The sequence below is a fragment of the Pteropus medius genome, unplaced genomic scaffold, assembly GCF_902729225.1.
Source record: "Pteropus medius unplaced genomic scaffold, Ma_sr-lr_union100, whole genome shotgun sequence".
NCBI lineage: Eukaryota > Metazoa > Chordata > Mammalia > Chiroptera > Pteropodidae > Pteropus > Pteropus medius.
Window position 1 is genome coordinate 15,518,098 of NW_024354499.1, and position 23,407 is coordinate 15,541,504.

A 23,407-nucleotide genomic window follows, 5' to 3' on the forward strand; every position below is an offset into this window, starting at 1 on the left:
CCTTTCTATTGCTACCTTTAGGTTGAGTTTGCTCTTCTTTTTCTAGTTCCGTAAGTTGTAAAGTTAGGTTGATTTGATATCTTTCTTCTTTATTTTTTAAATTTTATTTTACTATTAGTTTCAAGTATACAGTACATTGGTTAGACATTTATATAGTTTATGAAACAATCCCCGATTGCTCTTTTTCTCTTCTGGCTCTCCAAATAGCCATTACATTAATGCTAACTGCATTCTCTATGCTGTACTCACCATCTCCGTGTCCATCTATCGACTATTAATTTGTACTTCTTTAACCCTTTACTCCTTTCTCCCAGCCCTCCAACTTCCTCCCCTCTCGCCATCACCAGACTGCCCTCTACATTTGTGAGTCTGTTTCTGATTAGCTTGTTCTTTTTGTTCCTTAGATTCCACATATAATTGAAATTGTATAGTATTTATCTCTCTCTATCTGACTTATTTCATTCAGCATAATAATCTCTAGGTCCATCCATGTCATTGTGAATGGTAGGATTTCATTTTTTTAATGGCTGGTAATATTCCATTGTATATATGAACCATAACTTCTTTATCCAATCATTTGCTGATGGGCATTTAGTTTGCTTCCATATCTTGGCTACTGTAAAATGCCTATACACTCACTTAATATGACAAAGGAGGCAAGAATATACAAGGGGGTAGAGACAGTCTCTTCAATAAATGGTATTGGGAAAATTGGACAGATACATGAAAAAAAAAGAAACTGGACCACCTTCTTACACCATATACAAGAACAGACTCCAAATGGATTAAAGACTTAAATGTAAGACCCAAAACCATAAGACTTCTAGAAGAAAACATAAGCAATAATCTCTCTGATACTGTTACTAGTAATTTCTTTTCAGACATATCAACTCGGCAAGGGAAACAAAGGAAAAAAATAAACAAATGGGACTACGTCAAATTAAAAAGCTTTTGTACAGCAAAGGAAACCATCAACAAAATGAAAGACAACTGACTGAATGAGAGAAGATATTCCACATATATCCAAAATATAGAAAGAACTGATATATCTCAACAACAAAAAAACAAACAATCCAATTAAAAAATGGGCAGAAGACCTGAAGAGATAGTTCTCCAAAGAGGAAATAGAGATGGCCAATAGATACACAAAAACATGCTCTAGGTCACTAATCATCAGAGAAATGCAAATTAAAATCACAATAAGATATCACCTCACACCTGTCAGAATGGCTATCAATAAATCAAGGAACAAGTGTTGGTGAGGATGTGGAGAAAAGGGAACCCTCATACACTGTTGATATGATTGCAAACTGGTACAGCCACTATGGAAAAGTCTGGAGGTCCCGCAAAAATTTAAAAATGGATATACTTTTTGACTCAGCAATTGTGCTTCTGGGTATTTATTCAAAGGAAACCAAAACAATAATTCATAAAGATCTTTGCACTCCTATATTCATGGCAGCACAATTTATAATAGCTGAGATCTTTCTTCTTTTTCAATGTGGTCATACAGCTATAATTTCTATCTGAGCACTGCTTTTGTTGAAATACTGTGTTGTAGTTTTCACTCATCTCTATGTTCAAATTTCCCTTGTGATTTCTTTGACCTATTTTTTTTTAAGAGTGTGTTGTTTCATTTCCACATATTTGTAAAATTTCGTGTTCTGTTACTGATTTCTAACCAATCCTTGTTGTGGTCAGAAGACACCTTATGGTCCTGGAGGATGTTCCACGTGCATTTAAGAATAATTTGTACTTTGCTGTTTTGGGGTAGAGAATTCTCAATATGTCTATTAGATCTGGTTGACTTACGGTGCTGTTCAAGTCTTCTACTTCCTTATTTATCTTTTGATTATTACATCTATTTTTGAGTGGGTTATTAAAAATCTGCAAATATTACTGGAGAACTATTTCTTCCTTTAATGCTATCAATGTTTGTCGCATATATTTTGACAATGTTATGAGATGCATGTGTATAATTGTTATCCTCTTGTATTAAAATTATTACTATATAATGTCCTTGATTCTTATAACCTTTTTTGCTATAAAGATTTATCTTATTGATTTGTCTTATATTAGTATAGCAACCTCTACTCTTTTGATTACTATTTCCATTCAATATCTTTTTTCATCCTTTCATTTTCAACCTATTTGTATCATTGGATTTAAAGAGTCTCTTCTAGAGACTTTAAGTCTTTAAAAAAATTTCATTCTGCCACGCACTATCTTTTAATTGGATAGTTTAATCCACTTATATTTGGTCATTACTGATAAGGAGGAGCTTACTTCTGCTATTCTGTCATTTTTTTTCTGTAGGCCTTATAGGTTTTCTGCCTTCATTTCCTACATTAATGTCTTCTTTTGTTTCCTTGTTTCTTTTTTGTAGTGAAAAATTTTCAAGTCTCTTCTCATTTGCTTTTGTGTATAATCTATAACTATTTTCTTTGTAGTTACCATGGGGATTACATGTAATATCCTAAAGTTATGACACTAATTTGAATTATATGAGCTTAACCTCAACAGCATACAAAAACTTTACTTCTATACAACTCTGTCCTCACCCCCATTCATTTACTAATTTCACAGAAGTACATCTTTATAAACCATGTGTTCAAAAACATTGCCTAATAATTTTTTTAAGCATAAGTCTCCTAAATCATGTGGAAATTAAAAAATAGAGTTACAAACCAAAGTTAGGACAATACTAGTTTTTCTAATTGCCCATGTATTTACCTTTAACAGAGATATTTCTTTTTCCATATAGCTTCAAGTTCTTGTCTATTGTCCTTTCATTTCAGGCTGAAAGACACCTTTAGCATTTCTTGCCAGGCAGGTCTAGCAGAAACAAACTTCCATAATTTTTCTTTATCTGACAATGTCTTAATATCTCCCTCATTTTGTTGGAAACAGGATTTTAGGTTGATAGGTTTCTTCTTTCAGCATTTGAATATATTAAACCATTGCCTTCTAGCCCACATTTCTGATGAGAAATCCGCTAAAAAATCTTATCAAAGATTCCTTGCATGTGATAAATCATTTCTTTCTTGCTGCTTTAAATAGTCTGTCTTTCTATAGTTTGATTAGAATGTGCCTTGGCATGGGTCTCTTTGAGTTTATCCTACATGGGTGTGGAGCTTCTCGGATGATTATATTCACGTCTTTCTTGAAATTTGGAAAATTGTCATTATTTCTTGGAATAATCTCTCTGTCCCTTTCTCTCTCTACTCTCCTTCTGGGACTCCCACATTGTGTATGCTGGTCTTCTTAAGGGTGTCCTACAGGTCCCTTTGGCTCTGTTTACTTCACATTTTTTTCCTTTTGTTCCTCAGATCTGATTTTTTCAATGGGACTATTTTCAAGTTCACTGAATCTTCTGCTTGCTCAAAACTGCTTTCCAGTAACTACTGTTAAGTTTTTCATTTCAATTATTCTTCTTTTCAGCTGCAAAATTTCTTTCTGGTTTCTTTTCATGTCTATTTTTTTTTTTTATTGATATTTCCATTTTCTCATAGATAATTTTCTTGATTTTGTCCACATCTGACTTTACCTCTTTGCACATCTTTAACACAATTGTTTTAAATTCTTTGTTTAGAAAATGTGTCATTTGGTGTTTCTCAAGAACATTTTCCGTTGAATGGGTGATACTTTCCTGTTTCACTGTATACTCTGTGATTTTTTTGTTGTTGAAAATGGACATTTGAATCTTATAACACGGTAACTCTGGAAATCAAATTCTCCCATGTCCCCAGAGTTTGTTGAGTTTGGGATTTTATTGTAGGGTGTCTGTGCTGAGGATCAGCCTGAGGGGTAAACATAAAGTCTTCTCAGGTCTTTTCAGAGTCCGCATCTTTCCCTGGGCATGCACAGTGAGTGACCTTCTATATTCTCCTGTATATGTGGTTGCTTTGAATCTTAGTCCTTAATGTTAGAAATGTTAAATGGAGTAGCCCTGTGGAAAACACTATGGCGGTTCCTGAAAATTTAAATATTGCATTACCATTTCACCCAGAAATTACACTTTTGGGTATATACACAAAAGAATTTAAAGTAGGGACTCAAAAAGATATTTGTACAATCGTGTTCATAACAGCATATTCACAGTAGCCAAAAGGTGAAAACCACCCACATGTCCACTGATAGATGAATAAACAAAATGAGGTATATACATAAAATGGAATATTCTCCAGTCTTAAAAAGAAAATTCTGATACATGCTATGACATGGGTGAATTTTGAAAATTAAAAAAACATACAAACAAACAAAAAACAGACACAAAGGGAAAAATATTGTTTAATTCCACTTATATGAGGTATCTAGAGTAGTTAAATCATACATAGAGACAGAAAGTAGAACAGTGATTACCTGGAAATATAGCGGAGGGGAAATGGAAAGTTATTGTTTAATGGTACAGCATCTCCTTATGGGATGAATGAAAAGTTCTGGAGATAAATAGTGGTGATGGTTACACAGCAGTGTAAATAGATTTAATGTCACTGAGCTGTATACTTAAAAATGGTTAAAATGGTCAATTTTATATATGTATACTTTACTATAATAATAAATAAAGCAACAGTAAGAATAGTATGATCCATTTGTAAACAAGTATTCTGTGTAACTACAAGTACAGACAGAAATATGCCTGGAAGGACAAACACCAAAATATTTGTGGTAGTTATCTCTGAGTGGTAGGATTTCAGCATAATTTAAACTTTCTTATTTATATTTTCTGCATCAATATGTGTATCATTATCTTATAGTTGGGGGACAGGAAGGAGGAGAACCCAAGCTAATTACTTTCATCTGAGAGAGGCAAAATGAATGATCTAAATTTATTCCAATATTGCCTATCATGAGTGCTCTAAATATGTTACATCTGACTGAAAGCTAAAAATGTAGACTATGACGAGTCTTCCACGACATGACGACTACCTGTAGTTATAGTTTGCTTTATTGATATTACTATTGTTTAAACTTTTTATTGAAGTATATCATACTTAGAGAAAATTATACAAAACTAGAGACCTATATAGATTTTCACAAATAAGTACACCCATGTAACCAGGAGCCAGATTAAGAAAGAGAATATTATAAACATTTCATAAGGACCTTTTATGTCCCCCTTAAGTCACCATGTCCCCAACAAGGGTAACCAATATCCTGACTTCGTAAGATCATAGTCTGGCAAGTACTCTTTTTGAATTAATATTTTTAAAAATCCGTTCACCTTGACTGCTAATATAAAACCAAATGAAATACCCTAAAAGTGTTTCTATGATACTCAGATGAAAATAACATTTAAAGCAATTATATTACTTCAAAGTCATATTTTATCTAAAGTACTCTTTTTTTTTTTATCACCATGAATGTAGTAAACTCTCTACTGTATGGCAGGTACTGTCTTAAACATTACATACATTCACAGATTTAACAGGCACAGAAATTCTATGAGACTTAAAAATTTTACTATGGATAGGTGACTGACAGCAAATACAGGGTTTAAACCCAGTATTGACTCTAAAACCCATAATCTTTTTCTGATACAATTTTAGTTAGTTAACTAATAAATTGTTATGAATGAGAAGTAATAGGGTTTGAAGATCGTTTAACAAGAGAGCTGTGGATGAATTTATGAGGTTTCTAAGGATAACACAAATCAATTGTGCTATCACTATCACTATAAAGTTTACTTCTACATATGTTAAAAGCCCCACATTATTTTTACTATAGTCAATACATTTCTAAAGAAATTTTAAGAACAGAAAAAAATGATTTAAATTTCTATACTTACCATTTCCAGCATGCTTCATTCCTCTGGGTAGATCCAAATTTGTATTGGTATGGCTTTCCGTCAACTTACAACTTCTTTTAATATTTCTTTTACTGTAGATCCACTGGCAACAACTTTTCTTGGCTTTTGTATGAAAATGTTTATTTCACCTTCACCTTTGAATACTATTTTCATTGGATATAGAATTCTAGGATAATGTATATGGTTTTTTTTCATCATTTAAAGATGTTCTGGTTTGCAATGTTTCTGATAAAAAATTTTTAATCATTCTTATTGTTTTCTGAATTTAATGTCTTTTTTCTTAGACTGTTTTATCCCTTTATTTGTTAACTTTCAGCAATTTATGATATACCTTGGTATGGTTTTCTTTGTGTTGATACTATTTGAAATGCTTTGAATTCCTTATATCTGTCAGTTTACAGTTTTCATCAGCTTCCTTTTTACCAGATCCTTTCCTTACGCCTCTCCTAAGACTCAAATTACAAACTAGATCACTTGATACTGTTCCACAGCTTCATTTAAAAAACTGTTTTTTTCCTCTGTACTATAATTTTTCATACCTGTATTATTATCTTCAGTTTCACTGATCTTGTTTTCTGCAGTGTCTAACCTGCTTGTTAAACCCATCCAGTTAAATTTTCATTTCATTTTACTTTATTTCGGATCTCTCTCTAGAAGGTCCATTGTTTTTTTTTATCTCCTTATTATGTTATGTTTTCCTTTAAATTCTTCAATATATTTATAATAATGGTTTAAAATCCTTGTCTGTTTATTCAATCATCTGTTTTTTTCTGGGTCTGTTTATATTGCCTGATTTTTCTCCTGACTTTGGATCACATGTTCCTGCTTCTTCCTGGTAATTTTTCATTGGATGCTGGATACTTTGACTGTTTCATTGTTGGGTGTCTAAATTTTTTGGCCTTCTTTTAAGAGCATTCAGCTTTATTTTGGCAGGGAGTTAAGTTGCCTGCGATCGGCTTTCAAGACTTGTTTTTAAGCTTTGTTGGTGTGGGCTTATGGTGGCCTTTAATCTAGGGCTATTTTAGTCTTAATATTAAGGCCTGACCCTCCTAGGGTCTCTAATGAATGTCTCAGATGTTCAACAAAGTCTCTTTACTGTGTGAGATTGGAACTCTACCTTCTCTCAATTCTTTATTCTCCGGGAATCGTTTCGCTTATAGCTTCTTTGTAGTTGTTCTGACCTCAGTAATTATATCTGCCCAAGCTCTTGAAATCTCACTCTAAGTATGAAGAGCTTAGTATTCAGCTCAAGACTCAATGGGACTCCATGCAAACATTTGGAGCTCTTTCCCTGGGCAATGCCCTTCTCTTTGATACTCTAGACCCCACAAATTCCTGCCACTGCAGCCTCCCTGAACCCTGATCTCTGTTTCTTCAGCTCAGTGAGACCCTATGCTCTGCTTAGAATCCATGTACTACGATCCATAAAGTTTCTCCAGGCAGAAAATCAGGGACATATTAGAGCTCTGTTTCCATTCTCTCAGTGACTGAAATCCTGCATTGCCAGTTGTCCGTTTGAAAACAGATGTTTCACAGACTTTGGTTTCTTCTTTATTTACAATCAGAGTGCAAGTCCAAAACCACTGCTCCATCATGGCTAGGAATGGAATTCCCCTCTCCAATTATTTTTTTTAAAGAAGTAACATTAGGATATCTTTATGGTACTAATTTTTCTCCAATCATGAAAGCTAAAAACCATAAAAACTATAAACATTATCTCCTTGCAAGTCACCTTAATTATAAGTGGTACTCAATAACAATCTACTTTACTATTTTTCTCAACTTATAGCCATGCTAAAATAGATAATTAGAATGGTGAAAATGAAATCGCATTCCTTACTTATGCATGGTTTAATTTTAATTCCATAAAATCAATTCTTTATAAATAGGAAGAGATTTCTTCAGTTCTCTATTTTTAATGACTTGAAACAACACAAATTTATTCTTTTACAATTCTGGTGGTCAGAAGTCTAAAATCAAGGTGTTGGAGAGGCTGTGTTTCTTCTGGAGGCTTCAGAGAAGAATCTATTTCTGTGTCTTTTTTAGCTTCTAGAAGTAAGCTGCCTTCTTTGGCTCATGGCCTCCATCTTCAAAGCCAACATCTGGTTCCGTGGTCACATCTCCATATCTCCTTTTCTCTCACTTTTCTTCAACATATTGCCTCTCTTTTTAAAAGACCTTTGTGATTACCTTGGGCTCACCCAGATAACCCAGGAGAATCTCTCCACTTAAGATCTTTAATTTAATCACATCTGCAAAGTCCCTATTCACAGACTCTGGAAATTAGGATGTAGACATCTTTGGGAGTCCATATACTGTCTACCACACAGTGTGTGAGCACCTGCTTTGTTTCCAACACTAACCTGGGCTCTAGAGAATCAGAGATGAATGGACATGGCCCTTCCCTCCTGAATAGCTTATTCCAGCCCAGAGGAAAGATTTAATTCTTACAAAATACGAAACTTCTTTGAGTTCATTATGTCTTGTCTCTCTTAATGACTAAAAAGCAAAATAATTAGGATAGTTATAAATAATGTAAGAATCAACTATTCCTTACAATATGTAGATGCAGTTTATGAACTAATACAAAATACACCAAGAGAGTGAGAAACAAGAGACATAAAATGATAATTTACCTCTTATTTGCCTGTCAACAACTCTCATTTCTTTTCTTATCTTCAATGACCATTCGTTGACCTGGGAAAAATTTTAGAAAAGGAATTATAAGAGAAGCCAACACTCCTAATTCACCAAGTTTTAAAGAATTCTATATTCTACATTCATTGCAGACATAATCCAGACACAAAATAAAGCCATTTTCAATAAAAAGACCTTCAGAGTCAGTTCTGTTTTTTTCTATCTATTTAAATCATAGTACATAGATTAAAGATAATTATCTGAAGGTAGGTAGTAAAAAGCACTTTGTACAAGACCTCAGAGAGAGTTCAGTACCCTACAGGTACATAAAGATTTTTCAATAGGTACATGTGTATAGACAGAGTTTAAGGGCATCAGAAGATTTTCAACTTCTACAGATAATTTCAAAAACTGCTCTGCCTGTGTCATAAGAGGTTACCTCTCCTTCTCCCCTTTAACAATAATGCCTTTTCATTTCACAACTAATCTATGTCTCTATTATTACCATGATATATTTCCCTGACAGGCAAAATCTTTGAAGCACTAAACATAAAGACAACTGGAAAATACTAGTATAGGTGTTAAGAAAGTAGTGAATGACTAATGATTATCAAATTCTTATGCAAATATAAAGTGTTTTCCAATTTTTCAGTTATCAACTGCTAAAGCACTAAGGGCTTTTTGGCATATGACAAAGAAGTTCAAAGAATTTCTGAGTGACAAAACTCTATTACCATCTACTTATTTATATTAACAACGTTTCTCAGCACTTGTATGTAATAAAATATAAAACAGGGCTTTTATTCTGGTTGCAGCACCTTGCAATGAGGATCCCTTGTGTATGGCCTCAGCCATGCCATCTAAGGGTCCTCTGCATTTGGTTCAGGCTTAGGACACAAGAAATTCTTAGAGCTGTGGCAAACTGCAAACAGGGCAACTGCCTCATTAGATGAATGGGTGCCCCCTGGACATGATCCAACCGCCACACACGCTGCAATACAAGCTACTGGATCTTCTTCCGCTTCCAGGCAAGGAACAATTAGCTGGATACTGGAACAATTAGCTGGCTCTGTACCATATGAAGGGTGGTGGTAACAGGGCCCAAATTTACACATTCTACCAGTCCATCTAGAAAGCCCTGATGGACTATTACCAAAAACATGTGGATAGGCTGCAAAGGAGATCAAAGACATCCTCACCCATTATGACTAGACCCTGCTGGTAACTGACCCTCTTCACTGCAAATTCAAAAAGTTCGAAGACCCTGGTGACGGAGATCACTACCAGAAATCCGACCAATAAGCCTATCATAAGAATCAAGGTTCGCCTTAATAATAAACAACGGTTATGAGATTTATGGTTAAAAATAAAAATAAAATAAATAGAATCGATTCGTTGAATCCTTTAGCCTTAATCCATGGATATATGAACTGAATGGCATTAAAAAATCCATATCATTAAGAGAAAATGTAATTGAGTTCCAGTCAAGATAGCATGGTAAGTAAACACTGTGCTTGCCGCCTCCCATGACCACATTAAAATTACAGCTAAATTATAGAATGATCAACCTGGAGAACAATCTGAAGACCAGCTGAACTGACTCCTATAACTAAGGATATAAAGAGGCCACAGCAAGACTGGTAGGAGGGGTGGAGAAGCAAAACAGTTGGCCCCGCATCCGCATGTTGCGGTTGAGCATTGGGAGGGATATCGTGGCCACAGAGGTTCCCTTTGAGGAGCGAGGAGCCCTAGCCCCACACCTAGGCTCCCCAGATCAGAGCTGCTGTGCTGAGAAGTGAAATCGCCACAAAATCTGGTTGTGAAAATCAGTGGGGATTCTGACCATCCAGGTGAAGGCAGAAGGCTCCTGGAAACCCAGATGTCCCCTTAAAGAGTGCACGCACAGACTCACTCGCAGGCACTCACCCTGGGCTCCAGCGGAGGAACAGCAGCTTAGGAGGTACCAGGCACATATACAGACAGACTGAGCTATGTGACTTTAGGGCAAGGGCTGTAGGCTCAGCTGTCATCGACCCTGTTGAGCCCTCCTCCCTTCCATGCAGCCTGATGGCAACTCTATCTTGCTTGTGTTGAGCCCTCCCACTACATGGCCAAATGTGAATCTGCACTGGTCTGGTGAAATCCACTTGTTCCACTGTGGTGACTCCTTGGGACCGGCCCACCCAACTCGCGAATTACCAGAGGTATATTCCAAGCTGGGTAACCAACCACACCAAGCCCTCTCGGCAGAAGGCTCTTTCAGCAGCAATCAACAGGCCTCTGCTCACACACCACCAGAGGCAATTCAGGTGGTGGGCAACCAGCCCCAGCCCTAGCTATAGTATTTCTTGAACAAATCTCAGAAGTTTGTGGCCTGAGGCAGGCAGCAGCTACCCTCAGTGTGATCTGACTTTTGCTAATGGCCACAGGCTCAGCACTGGCACCAAATCTAAATCTGCACTAACCTGGGGAACACTACTCATTCACCCTGGTGACTTCCTGAGACCTTGCCTCACTCAACTCGAGTACCACCTAAGATTGCCCAGCTGCTGAGGGTAATAGGCAGCCAGCCGGCAGGCTCGGGCCTTGGAGTACCCTGGATTCTTTGCTAAGCTGACCCAGGCCTAGTACTGGTGGCAGCTGGACTCAGTTTGCCGAGTGGTCTCTCTCATATGCGTCCAGGTCTGGCACAAGCAGGAACCAACCACGGATAACTGTGTACCTCCGACCAGGTACCACCAGGCAGTCACAGGCTGTAGCTGACCTTGGCCTGCACAGAAGCCCCTCCCAAAGGGCCCCAGAATCAACACACCTGGCGGCTGGCAGACCACAACAGAGCAACACCTAATTAGCCTCACGAGTGGCACACCCAAAGGGTGGTCTCGGCAGGCACATGAGCCCTCTGGGGATAAATTCCTAGGAACATACAATCTCCCACGCCTGAGTGAAGAAGAAAACAGAAAATCTGAACCGACCAATTACTACTAACAAAATCAAATCCATAATCAAAAAACTCCCCACAAACTAAAGCCCTGGATTGGATAGATGCACAGGTGAATTTTACCAAACATGTATTTCTATATTTGGTCTTACATGACAAGTATTGAGAAAACGGATTCAAAGAAATGAAAAACTATCTTATTACATCTATGTATTATTACAGCTATTTAACAGTTTGCCTTTTGAGTTTATTCATTGCTTAAATGAATCCAGGAGCTTGAAAGAAAAGTCACTAACAAATGGTTGTTTCAAAGTTTATCATTACAGTATTTAACTGCTTATATTCCTTAATGGGTGAATATTCAATACAAGATATTAGATGACAAAGATAAAATGACCTTTGTAAAAATGCACTAGTTGTATTGTCTGCAGTAGCAAAAGGCTGGAAATTACCAAAATGTATATCAATAGGAGACTAGTTTAACATATTAGAGAATTTCCACAAACAAACAGTATGTTCTAACTAAAGAGAAAAGGGCAATACAATGAGGACTACCAATGGAATTAATTCTCAAAATATAACTGAAAATAGCTAGGTAACGAACATGTATAGTATGACATTACATATGTTAGAATGAAGGAAGGAGAGAGGAAGAGGAGAATGGAGTGAAGGAAGGAGTAGAGAAAGGGAGGAAGAAAAGGAGGTAGAAGAAGGGAGAGAGAGAAATTTATCTGTGAGGGTGAGGAGTAACTGAGATTGAGCCCCAACTGAGCAGAGCTCTTCTGATCTCCTTGGCCTCCCCACCTGAAGAAATGAGTGGAGACTGGCCCTAAGTAAAACCAAAATGTATGAATCCAACTTGCCCTTTGCCCTGACCAGATAGTCTCCAAGTATGGCAAAGTTGTAAAGGTTACTATAATGAAGGTTACTTTACTTATGGATAAAGACTCTGCACCAAAGTGTATCAAGGCAAAAAACAACACAGTCATTTGGTAGAGTGAGAAAAGCAAGCACTGCTTTTGGCAACGGAAGAGCAGCCGAGTTCATCTGAAGATGAAACCACTTTGATAAATCTAAGTGAGGAAAGTGGACATTTAAGTTATGCCTCTCCTAAAAATACACTTAGAGAACATGAACTTCCAAAGAAGAAAGAAAAAAAGAAAATTCCTGAACCAGAATAAACTGAAGGAGAAGAAAGTGAAGACGAAGGGGAAGATCCTGTTCTTGACAACCTCAGTGAGGCCATATCTTTCCAGCAAGCCAAAACTGAAGAACAACAACAAAAGGGAAACCCAGTTCGGGGGGTTCCTAAACATTAGATGTTTCAAGATGCCCAAGGATAAGGAAAAGCACATATTTCAGTGCGGAGGAAGAACTTGCTGATTAAAATTATACATATTATAGAAATATCATTTAAAAAAATGTTTAAAAATCTTAGAGTACCAAGTTTGGTTGGGACTAAAGATTATCTTTAGAATATGAGCATTAAAAGACTTAGTATCAAATAATTTTTTACTATAAAATAGTTCATTGGAAATTGAAAAGAAGTTTTAAAGTATTATGTAAAAATCTTGCTTTAGCAGAATAAAAATCAAGATTTGCTAATAATCATTAATCTTGAAAACAGTTTATTGGAATAAAAAAGAAAACTCAATACTATCATAGCAATGCTATTGTCTGTCATCCCAAGAAAAAAGATCTTAAAAAGATTTGAGAGTTCATTATAAAAGTTTATTCATGCCTGACTGGTTTACATGAAAACTTTAAAAATAAATTTCATCTTTAAAACAAAAACTTCATAAAGACTGAAGAAAAGCTGAATGATTGTTATTAAATGTTAATAAAATTTTCAAGAGAATTTTGGTTTTAAATATGGGTGTTTTGCTGTTATTCTCTGGGCATTTGAGATCTTGAGCCTCAGCATACATTGTCAGTTTGGCTCAAATAATCTGTTATAAAACTTCAAAATAAAATTACCGTATGACCCAACAATTCTACTCCTAGGTATATACCTAAAAGAACTGAAAACAGGTACTTAAACAAATAACTTGTACACGAATGTCCATAGTAGCATTATTCACAATAGCCAAATGATTGAAACAACTCAAATGTTCATCACTGGATAAATGGACAAATGAATTGTGATATATGCATACTATGGAATGGCCTTTGGCTATAAAAAGGAAGAATTACAAGCTACATTATGGATGAACCTTGAAAATATTATACTAAATGAAAGAATCCAGACATAAAAGGACATATAGTGTATGATTCCATTTATAAGAAATATCTAGAATAGGAAAGCAGATTAGTAGTTGCCAGGTGCTGGGGGGAGAAGAGAATGAGCTGTAACTGCTTAGAGGATACGGGGTTTTATTTTGGAGTGATAAAATGTTTTGTAACTAGAGAGAGGTGGTAGCTACACAATGTCATGAATATACCAAATGCTACTGAATTGTTCAGGATAAAATGGTACATATTAAGTGAGTTTCACGTCAATAAAAAGAAAGAAGTAAAGAAAGGAAAAAGGAAAGGAGGGAGGGAGAGGTAGCTATATTAAGAAAAATCAGACTTCACAACAAGGAAACCTATAAGAGCTAAAGAGGAACATTATATAATCATACACAATTCAATAAAAAGACATAACAATTCTTAGTGTGCGTGTACCTAATAACAGAGCATCAAAATACATGAAGCAAAAACTGATAGAACTGAAAGGGGTGGGAAATGAACAAATCCACTATAATAGCTGGAGATGTCAACACCTCTCTTTAGGTAATTGACAGATGGAACAGGTAGAAAATCAGTAAGGACAGGACACACCTAACTTAAACAGTACTGTCAATCAACTAGATCTAATTAACATTTATAGAATATTTGTCCAATAACAGAATACATATACTTCTCAAGCTTGCATAGAACACTCCTCAAGACAGACCTCTTTCTGGGCCATAACACACACCCTAATCAATTTATAGCAGAAATCATACAAAATATGTTCTGAGATCATCATGATAGAATTATTCTAGAAATCAATACCAAAAAGCTGGAAAATTCCCAAATATCTGAAGATTAAACAACACACCTCTAAATAACACATGGGTCAAAAAAAGTCTCATGAGAAATTTAAAACCATTTTTAATTAAAGTTAAAAAACACAACTTCTCAAAATGTTTAGGGTGCAGCAAAAGCATTGCTTAGAAGGAAATTCATTTATAGCATTAGAAGATCTAAAACCAATAATCTAAGATTCTGCCTTAAAAAACTAAAGAGCAATTTAAGCCAAAAGCAAGCAGAAAAGAAAAAAAATTAGACAAATCAATGAAACTGAAAACAGCAAAATAATAGAGAAAATCAATGAAGTCCAAATCTAGCTCTTTCAAAAGGTGAATAAAACTGAGAAGCCTCCAGCCAGCATAACCAAGAAAAAGAGAAGATAAAATTACCACTATCAAAAATGCAAGAGAGGTCATCACTATTAATCCCAAAGAGTAAAAATAAAGAAATACTCTGAACTCTATGCTCACAAATTTGGTAATTTAGACAAAATGGAGCAGTTACTGGAAAGACTATTAAAATTCACACAAGGAGAAACAGATTATTTGAATAAGCCTATACTAAAGCAACCAAGTCAGTAATTAAAGAAAGTAACAGGCCCAGATGGTTTTGCTGATGAATTCTACCAAACATTTAAGAAATAACAATTCTCTACAAAACCTTTGAGAAAATATGAGGGAATACTTCTTAACTCATACTATGAGGCCAGAATTATTCTAATACCAAAACCAAATAGACAGTAAAAGGAAAAAAAAAAAAAACACTAAAGAGCAATATCTCTTATGAACATAGATGCAAAAATCCTCAACAAAATGTTAGCAAACTGAATTAACAAATATCGCAAATAATCAATGATGAAAATCTTCTGGCCTAATAAACAAATATAGCAAGGTCTTAAGATAGAAGGCTAATATACAAAAGTTAACCACTTCCCAAAATAACTAATAAACAACTGGAATCTGAAATTTAAAAGAGCATTTACAATAGCACCAAACAAAAAATAAGCATGCAGGTATAAATCTAACAATATGTATAGGGTCTACTTGTGGGAAACTATAAAACATTGATGAAAGAAATCAAAGATATAAATGAAGAGATATTCCATGTGAATGGACTGTGAGACCCAACATTAAGATATCAATTCTTCCCAACATCATCTGTAGATTCAATGCAATCCCATTCAAAATCACCAGAATCTATATTGTAGAAATCAAACTGATTCTGATTCTAAAGTTTACATGGAAAGGCAAATAACCTAGAATAGCCATCATAATATTGAAGAAAATGCTGGCGGTTTCCCCACTGCCCAACTTCAAAACCTAATGTAAAGCTACAGTATTCAAGACAGAGTAGTATGGTCAAAGAACAGACACATAGATCAATGGATCAGAAAAGAGAGCCCAGAAGCAGATCCACACAAATATACTCAACTGATTATATAACAAATAGATATTTTTTTCACAATTAACTGAAGGAAACTGGTTGTTTTTAAATCGCCTAAATTTAAATCTTCAGGATAATGCTAATTAAATTCAATCTCTACTTTATTAACAACTTAAAATAATAAATTTTACTTTATGTTTATACTTGGTGAAGTATTTCTATAATTATAAGCACTGAGGCATGAACTGCAGCAACTTAATAACTGTAAAGGTGGCAATGGATGACGGACCAATTTCATAGGACCAAGAGAAAATATTTCTTTCCCCAAATGTTAGCAGAGTACCTAACTAGGCTATACTTCAAATGTGTAAGCATTTTCTCTCACCATCTCTACTTCTGGTTCATCAAGCTAATATTTGATAAACACTTTATTCTTATTCAGTTGAACACTATATTGGCACAGTAGACAATAAACAAACACATGACTCTTGCTCTCAAGAAGCTTACAATTTTGCTGAGGAGACGAAGTAGAAAAGAAAAATATGTTCCCAGGATAACCCACTCTCTAATGTCTTCCCTGATTTCTCGAATTGTTTAAAACTGAGCTCTTGGCTTCTTCCTCTCTACCATCACCATCCCATCAAATCTGCTCTTCTCTCAATTTCAGTTCACAGTACCAACACTCAGGTTTGACTGGAGGTGAGGTTAAATAGAAACCAAATAATCATCTTTGCATTCTCACCCCACATCCAGTAGATGAGCAAACTCTGACTATATATCCCAAATACTTCTAACTCATCCTCTCTATCACCACTTCCATTCTTATAGATTTGCATCATCTCTCACCTGGGCCACTAACTGGCCTCCATACCCAAGTCTCTTCCCTTTAATTCTTGCTTCAAACCACTATTCTGAATGCTCCCCATCCTTAGTAGGCATGACACACAGGCCTTCACTAATCTGCCCTCTACCTACCTCTCCAATTTTACATCTTACAACTGCCACCACTCCTCCTGTATCCCATTCACTCTTCCAACCACTCTGAATTTTCTCTGGTTCCTCCAACCTATGTTGCACAATTTTACACCTCCCATATGCAGTCTACTTGGCTTGGACTGCCTCCCCTTTCCTAATGCTATGCCAACCCATGCATCTGGCTAATGCCTCTTGTGACAAGACCCAGATACCCTCCCTGACCAGGTCCCCTTCCCCGCTCTGAACAGTTAATCACTCCCGCCACTGTGACATCACAGATGTTGTACATACTTATATTATTGCTGTTATTCACCATAAAATATAAATATTTGTTCACATGTCTGTCTCCCCCAGTAAACCTGGTATTCTTTGAAGTTGTCATCCAGTGTCTTATTTTGTAAACCTAGTGTCAAACCCAATGCACACCAAAATATCTCAATAAACATTTGTTTCATGAATATTTCCTTCTCATTTTCTTCCCTTTCGGACAGCATCCCACAACCATGAGCCATGACCCAGTCAAAGCTATAAGTATGTCATAGTGGAGGGCCAAATCATTTCTGATTACTAGAATTCTGATGCTTTGGAAAGTGACTACTCCACCCAAGGGCTATGTCAGTGAAGTCCCTAAGAAAGAACTGCACGACTTTCCAAGAGAACCTCAAGTCCGAGAGAAGAATCTCTTTTCAGCATGTCCTGGTTTTTAAATGGATTATAAGGCTCCCTCATCCTCAGCAGGCCCAATCTACTCTTAACTTGGACACTTTAAGATAGAACAAGTTTCACCATTAAGATGTCATCAAAGTGTCTGAGATGCATGAGAGCAAAGACTTGAGTCTACAAGGCTTCTTATATAGCTAATGTTTCCCTGGAGTATCTCTGAAATACTGCCCATTTTAGGAATCCTTGACTTTAAGCCTTAATCTTATTCTAATACTCATTTTTTGCTCAATATTTATTTAGCACCTACTCTGTCCTGCATACTATAACAGAGCTTTGGGAACACCACCCATAATACAGCTTACTGGCCTGACCTGATATGTTACCTGACTTATGGTCTAAGTGACAATTATGATGCTGTGGCATGGCTGCACCCGGCTGATTCATCCTATGCTGGGACCAGGACGCACGTGCCCTCATCTTCCAACCCCCAGTAGCAGAAAGCATACAATATATTTACCCTAACTCAAGAGTTGCCCAGCTGAGACTATAGAATTTAGTCAATTTTCTCCTTTATCTAATTTTTCTTTTCTCTCTGCCAACATTAGCACATTATTTGCTTTTACTTATTTTATAAAGCTGAAGATTAAATTTTTCTCCTCCCTCTCGGGAAAAAAAAAAAGAAAAAGAAAAAGCTAACTAAAACTAAAACACCAGACACTGTCTTCTTATTTATTTATGGCTCTCAATACATTATCTGTCTGTCAGCAGCTCTACAGAGAAAAAAGTATTTCTCATCCCTATTTTATTGTCACTTTCTGGAATTATAAACTCAATGCTAAATAATTGTGGCAGGTAACAAAACACTTTCCTTGGTCATAATCAAAAGGTATAGCTAGCCTGGTAGAAGCTGAACCTAAAGCAAACACAGACACTCTTATGACAAATCTGAACAGTATATAATCAGAACTGAAAGGGAAGCTTGGAGTATTGTGAAGGGGAACTTGAAGAAAATCTCGGGCACAGTATCTGCAGCACCAGTTAAAATAATCTGATACACACTAAAAATGCCACTAAGTCATCAAGAACCAATTCACAGGCAAGAGGCGTATGGAAAACATGAAGGTGGAGGGCCAAATCAGACTGATCACCCAGTCTGCGGGTGATAACTGCAACCTCTGAATTCCTATAACTATGTATGTGGTACCCAATCCAGACTTGTTCTTGAAAAGCTTATCTTACTTGCTAGATTATAAATTCCTTGGCTCTCTATTTCATCTTTATAATATCCCTCTGGCAGGCATATTTAAAAATACAATCTCATGCATCAAGCTTGTGATTTTCTGGTGTTAATTTACTTTCCCAGGTAGGTTACCTAGCTGGAACAATATACTGACATCATGTTCTTAGCAATTATGTTTATAATTTTAAAAGTCTTAAATGTTCATACGTAATACATATACTAGATATCAATTTAAATAGTATTGAGACCGTTTTCCCAGAATCTTATCTCATTTTATGAAAGGCAAAGCTAAGGTGAAACACTGAATGTAATAATCTTTCGCTAACACCAAAAATACATTTCTACTATAACAAGCATCTTAGAATACTTACATGCCACAAAATGTGCATTTATACTATACTCTAACTTGCAAAGTAATGTCACATAGTCATTTAAGTACCACAATTTTTATTTTACCAGGGAGTAAAACTAAGTAAGTTGCCTGAGGGAACTAATATTTACTGAATACCTACTGTTCTAGGACCTGTGATTAACAAATATAATCAAAATTAACACACATTATATGCCAGCAACTTCATGATGCATGACACTGATTTCAAAATATGCCTGCCAGAGCTGAATAGGTGAGATTACTTATTAAATAAAGGATTTTAGGGATCTTATCAGATTTCAAATTATGATTCATCATCAGGTCTTGGGTAGAGCCTATGTTTTCTTACAAGCTGCCAGGTGATACCGATGCGATTGGTCTGAACTTGGATGCAAAGTTATCAAATTTATAAAGCATTAACCGTAACTAGCACTACTAGCTAAAACTATATTTTTTCATGTTCAGTGACTCTGAAGTGATACTATTATCATTCCTTGACAGACAAGACTAAGACTGAGAGACACGAACTTTCCCTAGATCACAAGGCTGATTTGTGGGGAACCAGGATTCAAACTTAGGTAGACTGACTCTGCAGATCACTCCTAACCACTACACATTATCTTAGTTAACAAGATAAGAATTCGAAGCCAGGTTATCTTTGATATCACTCTTTCGAATCAGGTCCTGCTACGACTAATGTGAGTCTGGGATCAACATAACGCCGTAGAGCGGAGGAAAGAGGAAACAGCCTCCTTTTCAATACAACAGGATAGGTGAAGAAGGGGTGGCAGGTGTCTGGGATCTTCCCGCACCTAAACCGGGAACTACACTCTGGGCAAGCGCAGGTCGGCCGCAGTCCACAGGCGGCGTCAGGGGGCGGGGCCTGCGCCAGGGAAAGGTTCCGGGCGGGACATACCAACACGCACAGGGAAGGGGTTTCCAGGGCCAGGACCACGTCGCCGCCTACACGCCCTATGCCAAGGCTGAGGAACTCTTATTCCAGCCCTCGGCTGCCCTGGGAGTGCTGAGGTATCGGGGCTCTCCTTCGCCACAGCGATCTCCTTAGAGACTCTTCCTCCGGCCCCTCGGTCGAGTGGGAGGCCCCGGAAATGGCGGCCGAGCGCCTACCTGACCCATCACGGGGGAAGTGTCCAGTCGCTTCACCAACTCCAGTATGCCCCACGCAAATCCACCCGCTCCTTTGCCGCCGCCACAGCCCTTACCAGTTCTTTGGGCGGCTTCTCCTGGGTTTTTCCAAACAGCCCCATGGCTTACTGAACTCGTCTTGCCTCTTCCGGCTTTCCGTTGCCCGCGACCAGGGAGGTCACGGGCAGCCGCCTGGGCGGGGCCGGTGAAAAGAAGGGAGTCCCGACGCCCAGAAGCAGTTAGTGTTACGCATGCGCAAACCTAGGTCGCGCAGAGTTTTGTCAGAAAGATTACGTAATTGCGTATATTCTGGGAGGGGATTTGTAGAGGGAGGTGGCGAGTGTGTGTGTGTGTGTGTGTGTGTGCGTGTGTGTGTGTGTGTGTGTGTGTGTGTGTGTGTGTGTGTGTGTGTGTGTGTGTGTGTGTGTGTGTGTGTGTGTGTGTGTGTGTGTGCGTGTGTGTGTGTATTTGTAGAGGAGGTAAGGCGAGGTGGCGAGTGTGTGTGTGTGTGTGTGTGTGCGTTCACTGGTAGACTGGAATTTATTGACTACACCTGGTGATTACAGCTGCCCCTCATACTGATGAGGTACATTTACGACTTTCGGGAACAGCTTCACCTGTGTCGGGTAGGCACCGCACGGGGGCAGCTACCAGACCTACTCCTCCCCTCTGTTGTCAGCACCATCGCCTAGTCAGTAAAATCTAGACATCATTTTCTCTCCCCCTCTTACCAGGACTTAATAATTGTAGTTTTTCAATATGTTTAAACTCCAGCCCTCAGCTTTCCATCCCAAGTGTCAGCTTTTCTTCAGGCTATCCCTATTTCCAACGTGGATGTTTCCTACCTGGCATTTGTATGTGGGTGTGGTCCAACACGCCACATGGACCATGACCTTAATCAGAGTCTCAGAAGACTCTGTGACTAAAAAGTACTAGACACATTTTAGCTGGGCAATCTCTGCTGTTATTATCTCACCTTATGATGGTGAAGAGACCGCTCATGTAGCCCCTCAATCCCATGCTCCTATCTCTGATGGAAATGTAAAATGGTGCAACCACTTTGAAAACATTTGGGCAATTTCTTAAAATGCTAAACATACACCTAGCATATGCCATTCCACTGCTAGCTATTTACTCAATAGGAGAAAAAGTACATGTCTTTATTAAGACTCGTTCATGAATGTTCATATCATCTTTATTTGTAATAGCCAATAACCGGAGGTAATCCAAATGTCCACCAACAGGTAAATGGATAAACCAATTGTGATAGATCTATACAATGGAATACTACTCAGCAATTAAAAAGACCAAGCTATTGATACATGCGGTGATGTGGATGAATCTCAAAATAATAATGCTGAGTGAAGCCAAAAAAAAAAGTATATACTGTATGACTTCATTTATATAGTATTCTGTAAAATGCAAACTAATCTGTAGTGACAGAAAGTAGATCAGTTGTTGCTAGGGGACAGGAGTTGGTTCGGAAATGAAGGAGGGATTACAAAGAGGCAAAAGAAAGCTCTTGGGAGTGATGGAAATTATTTTGATTGTGGTGATGGTTTCACAGATGTATACAATGTCAAAACAAACGACACTAAATACAGTTTATGTCAATCATACTTAATTTTTAAAAAGAGCAGTACATGTTCATTGTAAAAAGTAACCCCTCTTTCTCACTTCCTCAGGAGTAAAGGTCTCACAGGACTCATATCAATTAGTTGTTATCAATATTATAAAGATTATAGTTGGTGTAACTCCTTGAAGACCTTTTTCTTTGGAGAATATACCATTATGTTCTTAATATATTTAATTGGGATCATATTATACATATTGTTCTGCAAATCTCCTTTTTAAGGAATTTTACATAGATTTTCACTGATGTTACTATCTATAGCTAAGAAATTCTATAGCTGGAATGTACTAAAGTTTATTTAACAATTTCCCTATTGGATGGCATTAGCAGTTTCTAATTTTTCCCTATTAAATAATAAATATAGTTTACATTCTGAAAGTACTACCAATGCCCTCCATACAGGCTGCATAGTTTGGAACTATCACGAATGTACGAGAGCACCCTATTCCCCAAGTCCTTGCTAGCAATGAATATTACCAATCTTTTACATTTTTGCCACTCTTACAGTATAAAATATTGTTTTTAATTTTCATGTATGTGATTATTAGTATAAAAGAGTTTTGTATATTTGTTGGTTATTAGAATTTCTTCTGTGAATTGCCTCTTTGTATCCTTTGCCCACTTTCCAATAAATTCCTCCCTCCCTCCTCCTTTCCTCCTTTCCTCATTTCCTTTCTCCCTCCCTTCTTCCCTCTGTCCCTCTCTTTCTTTTAATGAGAAGGAGCTCTTCAAAAATAACAGATGCGTGGAAATTTTTTAAAGGCTTCTTCACCATATCTCTCTCTTTTTTTTTAATTTTGAGAATGAACTATAAGGCACAGCAATTTTTCAGGTAGGAGGACACTGGACTTCCAATTAGTCAGTGATACTTATTGAATGTCTACCACACGTCAGGCATTGTACAGGCTCTAGGGAAACTATACTGAACAAAAAAGAATCTCATACGATCTGGTAAGGAGAGCGGTGATAAATAAAAACAATGGTGATAAACAAAATTGAATTAATTACTATAAATGTACAAAACTCTGACTATAAGAACATGCTGATCAGTGACTCTTTCCTGAACAGGCGGTATATAAGCTGAGACTGAAGAATCGGGTAGTAGTGAGATGAAGAATATCCAGTGCAAAAGGAAGAGCATGTCCAAAGAGCCTTCCCAGTTTCCAGATGGGGGTTTTGGGCCACGGATATTTCAATCCCTAAAGCTGCACTTGTTCTAAGAGGCCAAACAGAGTGTGGAGGAAGGTTTGATTGGCATGTGGCATCTCACAGAGCCCATAGCTCCTCACAGAGCTCTATAAACACATCAGTGTAGTTGCTCCTCAGAGACCAGAAGGGCACTACATCTTTCACACATTTTGGGGGCTCCAGCTTCAGAACAACATATACTGTCTATTCATGTCCTGATATTGTCTTGGCATTGGACAAAGCTGCAGCTCTGGCAGTAGAGTTTCCTTCCTACATAGACCACAGGAAGCTAGCACCAGATCTTCCCACCTGCTAAGACTCACATCTGAGGGGGTGGGAAGAACTAAATGAGCAGGCATTCTAGC

General features: G+C 37.1%; 1 protein-coding gene and 1 pseudogene across 1 annotated transcript in view; one reads left to right on the forward strand and one right to left on the reverse strand.

Annotated features, from left to right (window-relative positions):
* Positions 1-20,456, reverse strand: part of CHMP3 (charged multivesicular body protein 3) — a 54,353-nt gene extending 33,897 nt beyond the window's left edge. The window contains exons 1-2 of the mRNA XM_039852739.1: positions 20,299-20,456; positions 8,446-8,506 (exon numbers count right to left, since the gene is read on the reverse strand). Of these exons, the coding sequence (XP_039708673.1) occupies positions 8,446-8,506; positions 20,299-20,343 (106 nt within the window). The 5' untranslated portion in view covers positions 20,344-20,456. The remainder of the gene's footprint in view (positions 1-8,445; positions 8,507-20,298) is intronic.
* On the forward strand, positions 9,300-9,671 carry LOC120594585 (40S ribosomal protein S16-like; annotated as a pseudogene).
* Positions 20,457-23,407: the final 2,951 nt, after the last annotated feature.